This window comes from Petaurus breviceps, unplaced genomic scaffold (assembly GCF_028583685.1).
Source record: "Petaurus breviceps papuanus isolate PSGF00001 unplaced genomic scaffold, PetGlider_PUasm1.0 208, whole genome shotgun sequence".
Classification (NCBI taxonomy): domain Eukaryota; kingdom Metazoa; phylum Chordata; class Mammalia; order Diprotodontia; family Petauridae; genus Petaurus; species Petaurus breviceps.
In genome coordinates this window covers 11,532,207-11,539,916 of record NW_027185852.1, presented here as the reverse complement: position 1 = coordinate 11,539,916, position 7,710 = coordinate 11,532,207, and the positions used below count along the sequence as shown (strand labels likewise).

General features: G+C 41.9%; 1 protein-coding gene across 1 annotated transcript in view; it reads left to right on the top strand.

Annotated features, from left to right (window-relative positions):
* LOC138165268 (inactive tyrosine-protein kinase transmembrane receptor ROR1) overlaps positions 1–6,791 on the top strand; it is a 372,832-nt gene extending 366,041 nt beyond the window's left edge. The window contains exon 9 of the mRNA XM_069093412.1: positions 2,286–6,791. Coding sequence (XP_068949513.1) covers positions 2,286–3,710 — 1,425 coding nt within the window. The 3' untranslated portion in view covers positions 3,711–6,791. The remainder of the gene's footprint in view (positions 1–2,285) is intronic.
* Positions 6,792–7,710: the final 919 nt, after the last annotated feature.

Here is a 7,710-nt window from a genome sequence, read left to right as displayed (position 1 = left end):
GGGAGTGGATCATGAATATTAAAGGTGTCCTAAGGTGGAATGGGCCGTCTCAGTGTAATGGAAATGCAAATTTGGAAGATCTTCCCTGCCCCTAGGCTAAAGTGCACCTGAAGCCTGGAGTGGGAGGCTTGTTTTTCAGTAGATACTTCTTGATTGGCCAGTGAGTCAGTAATGTTGTTACATTCTCTGAGCCAGGAGAAGGCTATATAAGCCCTGATGTGAGGCTTTGTTTTGGGGGCTCACTTTGAGAAGTGTTCTGTGATTTGATCTGTATTCTGGGAAGCCGTTGTCCAGGGCCCCCCCCCCCCCGGCTTTGAAAAACCCAGATGTGGAAACCCAGATGTTGACTGGGTATGGATGTAATGGTTGGACAGTTTGGAAAGCTGTCTACTTGATCTGTTTCTGTCTTGATAATTCTGCCTGTATACTTTGAAGTTCGGGGTGCTGACCTTTTCTCCTGAACAAGGTAAACAATATATGTCTGACTGATTAAAGTAAGCTTGTTAACCCATTTTGAGTTGCTTTCCTTTAACAAAGCAGATCCAAGAACCTGTATGGGCAGCAAACCCTGAGGACGTGCTTGGGGTGCTTGCTGCTACACTCAGTCTAGACATCTTAGAACCATAGGACCTGAAGTCCTTCACGGTCAGCTATTTCAATGTACTCATTTTTCAGATGAAGAAACTGAGGCCCAGTCCTTGAATGATTGGGCTGAGGTCACACAAAGAGAAGCAGGTCTTTGGACTGGCAAATTCAACAGTTGTTTCCCTTCAACATGTTGATACCATGGGAGGGGATGAAGAGTGATTCTTGCTGTGTTTGGTTGGACCAGATTGCCTCCAACGTCCATTCTGCCTCCGAGGTGATGGCATTTCCCAAGGAGGTGTAGTCATAGACTAGATTTCTACTGATGGCTATGAGGTGACGTGACATGTAGGACTAGAGAGAACTTGGAATCGCTGTAAGTGTTGGGAAAAAAAGAGAAAGGATGATTTTGTTCCAGCAGATTGACTGAGAACTGATGTTCCACCTCATGGCCACACCAATCATTGGATTCCTGGTTTACTCTTGGATCAAACTGGGTCTACTGGCCAGCAGCCTTCTCTGATTTCAAATAGAGCTGTGCTCCTCTAGGCAGTGAGCCCTACATTGTCTAAGTAGACCTTTAACACTTGAGAAACCCAGTCACTTTTCTGAGTTTCTTTTCAAAATGGAAAGAGTGATATTTACCATAAGAAAACAGTGTGAGAAAGAATTCAGTTTGATCTTGGTAAAATACTTAGGGTACATCAAAAGAAAAGATATCAATGAAACTTGTTATCTTTATTTTCAATCACAGTATGCCCTCCAAAGATGGGCCCTTAAGATTACTTTAGCTGAAGGAAGGGAAGAAGGAAAAAAGAAAGGAAGGGAGGGAGGAAAAAAGAAGGATGGAAGGAATGGAGGAAGACATTTACTTAGCACAAACTAGGTATCAGGAACTGTGCTGAGCCTTGACAAATACAGAAATGTAAGTTTGTTTTTTTATATATTAATTAACATGAACAGTGGTTTATGTAGGCCCTATGACATACTGTCTGATAGGGGAATGTGATAACAAAGCTCGCTGTCCTCAAGGAGCTTATGGATTCTATTGCACATAGCTAAATAAATAATAAATATATACAAATAAATAGGGGAGAAGTCCCAGTTAAGGGGATCAGAAAAGGGTTCTTATCAACAGGATCTCTGGAAAAGAGGGTTGAAGGAGTCTGGGCATCTAAGAGGTGAAGGGAAGGAGAAAGGAGATGGAATTTTTGGTACTAGAACAGCAACTCAGCCAGCTAAGGTGGAAAGTAGCATGGGAGACGCAGGAACAGAATTGATGGGGGTAAGAGGGGGATTGAGAGAGAAAAGGACTTCAAGGTTCTAAACTTGGGTGACCTAGAAAGAAAAAAGAGAATTTAGGAGATGGGATGGATTTATGGATGATAGATGAATGATTTCTATTTTGGGCTATTGAATTGGCGTTACCTATGGGACATCCAGGTGGAGATACACAGTAGGCAGTTAGAGATTGAATATGTGGAGTTGGAATCCATCCATCCATCCATCAGTAAACACTTTTTAACCACCTACTACATACCTATCAATGGTCCTTCTAAAACACGGCTCCCAGGACTGAAGACAGAACTCCAGGTGTGGTCTGACTAGGTTCAAAGACAGCAGGACGGGGACTTCAGAGTTCGGGGAAATTGCATTAAGATTTTTAGAAAACTCACGTTAATATACTTCCCCCCCCACAGAGCAAGGCCAAAGAGTTGCCCCTGTCGGCTGTCCGTTTCATGGAAGAATTGGGTGAATGTGCCTTCGGGAAAATCTACAAAGGGCATCTCTATCTCCCAGGCATGGACCACGCTCAGCTGGTCGCGATCAAGACCCTGAAAGACTTTAACAACCCTCAGCAGTGGGCAGAGTTTCAGCAGGAAGCCTCCCTCATGGCAGAGCTCCAGCACCCCAACATCGTCTGCCTTCTCGGTGTGGTCACCCAGGAGCAGCCGGTGTGCATGCTGTTTGAGTATATGAATCAGGGTGACCTGCACGAGTTCCTCATCATGAGGTCTCCCCACTCGGATGTGGGCTGCAGCAGCGACGAAGACGGAACCGTCAAATCAAGCCTGGATCACGGCGACTTCCTGCACATCGCCATTCAGATCGCCGCGGGGATGGAGTACCTGTCCAGCCACTTCTTTGTGCACAAGGATCTGGCCGCGCGAAACATCCTTATCGGTGAGCAGCTCCACGTGAAGATTTCCGACCTGGGGCTTTCCAGGGAGATCTACTCGGCCGACTATTACCGAGTGCAAAGCAAGTCTCTGCTGCCCATTCGCTGGATGCCCCCCGAAGCCATCCTATACGGCAAGTTCTCCTCGGATTCTGACATCTGGTCCTTCGGCGTCGTCTTGTGGGAGATTTTCAGCTTTGGACTCCAGCCCTATTACGGCTTCAGTAACCAGGAGGTGGTGGAGATGGTCAGGAAGCGGCAGCTCTTGCCCTGCTCTGAAGACTGCCCTCCCAGGATGTACAGCCTGATGACGGAGTGCTGGAACGAGATTCCTTCGAGGAGACCGCGCTTCAAGGACATCCACGTCAGACTGCGTTCCTGGGAAGGGATTTCGAGCCACACCAGCTCCACGTCTCCCTCGGGCGGCAATGCCACCACCCAGACCACGTCGCTCAGCGCCAGCCCCATCAGCAATCTCAGCAACCCAAGATATCCCAACTACATGTTTCCAGCACAGGGGATACCTCAGGGGCAGATCGCTGGCTTCATTGGGCCTCCCATACCTCAAAACCAGCGATTCATCCCCATCAATGGGTACCCGATCCCTCCTGGATACGCTGCTTTCCCAGCAACTCACTACCAGCCCCAGGGCCCCCCTAGAGTCATTCAGCACTGTCCCCCTCCCAAGAGCCGCTCCCCCAGCAGTGCCAGCGGCTCCACCAGCACGGGGCACGTGACTAGCTTGCCCTCCTCGGGATCCAATCAGGAGGCGAACATCCCTTTGCTATCCCACGTATCCCTCCCAAATCATCCGAGTGGAATTGGCATAACCGTTTTTGGAAACAAAACTCAGAAACCTTATAAAATAGACTCCAAACAACCATCTTTACTAGGGGACTCAAATATTCATGGACACACTGAATCAATGATTTCTGCAGAACTGTAAAACGCAATGTTTTTTTTTTATACATAAATATGATATACAGTACAAACTAGAAAGCCGTAGAAAAGATTTATATTCAAATATTTTATTAAAGTAAGATTTTTTTGATTGTTTAGCAGACATTGCAACAAGTATCTTCTGTGAAGTGTAACTGTGTGCTTAGCAGGATGGGCCGATAACAGGCAGCAAAAAAATCATTTATTCAATCAACAAAAATTATTAAGCACCTATTATGTGCTAAGTGCTGGGAATACAGAGACAAAAATGACACAGTCCCTGCCCCAAGGAACTTCTCTTCCTATTGTGCCTTGAACATCAAGTCATGTTGTGTAACCTGGCATCAGGATTGGTGCACATCACATTAGGTACTCAAAACTATCATCCAATGAAGAGTCATTTTCAAAGAAATGTCAGGATGGGATACCAAACCAAGTCAAAGAGTGCCTTGGATATCCAGTGGCTAAATATTCTCCAAAGTCTATCCATTAGTTTTTGTGTGACCACCATGTTTATTTTCACGATTAGAAGGGGTAAGACTCTGGTTCAGTTTGAGCATTGTGCACGTTGATATGGAAGACTGATGTTTACTTTTTTCTTTTGGTCCAGACCTGTGATTTCATCATTTAGGGAACTCCCATTGTGGAAATCCCCTGCACCCTTGCATATTGGGCCACCTGGCTGTTACTCACAGTTTTAGAAAGTTGCCCAGGGAACTGAGAGACTAAGTAATTCACCTAAGATCATTCAGCTTAAGGCAGGAAGAACTTGAACCCAAGTATTCTTGACCCCAATACTAGACCACTAACCACTCCATTCCTCAGCATTTCAAAAAAATAAGAGAATTTGAGACCAATAATATTAAAATATAGGATTCTATATGAGCCATGAGATGTTTTCATCATTTCTCCATGGGTTTTCTCTATGGTGAGATGCCCATACTTTTCCTTGGATGTAAATTTCCTTTGCCCAAAGGTCAGACCTTCTGATGGTTCTTCCGACTCCTTATTCAGTCATGCTAGAGCTGGACACTTTTCTCCATACGGATTCCACTCCAGCCCTTATAATTACTTGAGGTGCAGGAATGTCAGGCATGGGAGCAGAAATAAATGTTGACAGAGGCCTGATTATTTCATAGCATGAAAATAGCATTATGTCCATACAGTAGATGACTTAAATTGAAGGGATGTTGAAAATGAAAATGACCTCAAGGAATGATTCCGATACCAAAGGATAGGCCCAAGGCTAGAGAGTCTCTAGAGATGCTCCTCAGATTGACAAAGCCAGTGAGTGTGGTATGATGGCCTGGTACCAGCTGAATGCTCCTTCCCCATTTTGTATTTATTACGTTGCCAAGAGTTCAGAGAAGCATAAGACCAACAAGATGGTTTATCATCAGTGAATCAGGATTCCCAATTTTTTTTGCCCCAGTCTGACCTTGATGATAACCAAATTTCCTGCTAAGTTTCCTGATGCCTTTTAAATGAGTCGAATATTTCCAATGGGTTTTCCTCAAATCCCAACATTTAAATGACCATGGTTGTTGGAAATTGATTGGAATCCAAAAAGTGTGATTCCTATATGACAATTACATTTTCAGAGTCTGCTCCCCCACTTCCCATGGGATTATAATGGATAGCCAGGATTCTCATTTTATAGATAATCAATAACTGGGCTATTTACTCTGTTAAATAGAAGTGACGTGATATTATCTAGATATTATCTAGATATAGATATTATCTATAGATAGATCTAGATTAATATACAGAGGGAGGTATAGGCTGTGGAGTGAATGACTTTTACCAGCCAGACACATTCAGACACATTTTGCTGAGTTTGGAATTTGCATAGGTTTTATATTTCTATACAGAAGGGATTTTTATATTTGATTATTGTTTCTCTTGGGAAAACATTTCCCTTTTCTAAGAACAGTGCCTCATATTAAAAAAAAACATTAAAGAGACTCATAGGATGTGAAGTAGATCTTGCAAACAATATTTAGCGTGAAAGAATTAGAAACATCTCGATGTTTCCATTTTAAAAAGTGTTAGGATGAAGAACAAAGCAAGTATGTGTTCAGAAGAATGTCTTGGGGTTTTCCCAAGTGTCGTTTCTTGAAATACCCAGAAAATAATGTATCTGAACTTTTAAATGGAAGTTATTTGCATTTATTGTGAGGCTATAAGAATTAACATTGGTTGATTTCATGTGTCTTCATTTTTAGGTAGGTTAATTACAGCAAGATTATTTTCTTCCTTTTGTTGCTATGCAACTGTTTACTGATGATGCTTCAAACCACGATTTTATATATGTTCATATGACAATCATTTTTTCCAAGAATATTTATTACTTTACATAAATATGGAATTTTAGTGAATAAGAGTTTTTCCAGCAGTCCCTAAAAGGGAAATTAGCATGCCACGAGCCATTTAGCAATTCTTTGGGAAAAAAAAACATTTTTATAGCAAGGAAGTAACATAAGTTTGAGTTAACTTTTTATAAAGAAGTATGGCGTTGTTTTTCAGCATTTCTGTAATTATTGTGCTACATTCAGGAACAAGCCTTCTGGATTTTGAAACCACTTCTAAGAAGATCTAAAGTGCCATGATAGGACATCATGGTATCTTTGTTTTGTATGAAAAGAGTATTTTTTCACAAATTGAAAAAAAAATCATTTGCTCCATTGACAATGCTTTTTGGTAGGATGCCTTTGTTTTTATTCCTTTTTTTGCACAAAACAGTGTCCACGTTTTGTACTGCAGAAGTGAAAATACAGTTCTGCCTTTCCTATCTCATCTGTTTCTCTTATTTTTTAATGATGTAGATTTTCTTCTAATCTCTCACGGCAATATTTGGATCGATTGCCTTGACCGCATTTTCTTATTTTCACTGCATGCATTTTAATCACTGTATTCCTTGATGTTTGATTTATTAATTATGGGCATTTCAATTAGAAGAGCATGGAAATGTACTAAGAAAGGCTATTTTATATTGAGAATATATGCATTTTGTATTCCACACACCAGAGATGATATTACACACTGATTATTTTATGCTGCTGTTTATTAAAACATTTTTAATATGAAATATCAGCATTTCCTGGATCTTGCTATAACAGATTTGGGGGGGGGGATTGAAATAATAAAGTAACAACGATTTTTTGATGACTTTCCTTGATGTCACCAAAACAATGCATGACTGATAAAAAAAAAAAGAGGGGTTGGAGCAAGAATGGGGGGGGGGAACTCATGGATCACATAACAGTTTTCACTGATTTCCCATCAACATCAAGACAACCTGGCTACAGTCCCCATACTCATTGAGTAACTAATACTACCCCCCCCAATGTCGAAATGATGGGAGGAAGTGAGTGAAAGTCACACAAGCTACAGGCATGGGTGGGTGGAAATATTTCTCATTGGAGAGAATGTGCACATTGGCGAGATCAGAGATCCATTGGAATGTAGGGATAGGGATTGGATCCTTGATGACACTAGTCTAGGGAACTCCCAGGGGAGCAACCTCTCTCTGCTAAGTCAGGCCAGCAACCTCTCTGCCTTGGGGAGTTGTTTCATGGTCTGAAGTTAAAGTCAGTTGTCTAAGGTCAGCCAGAAAGTGTGTGTTTTAGTGGTAGACCTTGAGCCCAGGCCTTCTTGGCTTCGATGATAATTTCTGTCTATGGTGCCATGTTGGAATATGGTAACAATAATACAACTCCCATTTGTCAACACTAAGCTTTTCAAAACACTTTACAAATGGAATCCCATTTAAACAATATTCCTTGTCACTTTTAATGTTTGTTTATAAGAAAACAAAAACAAAAATAAGTTGCCACTAGTCTATATGAGAAAAAAGCCATGAGAACGATGGGCATTTAATGAAACCAACTTTACACAGGTCATACTAACATCCATCATCTTGACCTGTGAATCATCTTGGCTAGTGAAAGAGCTCATGAATGCTATGAGAAAATCCAGTGGCTGTATGACCAATGTTTTAAGATTTT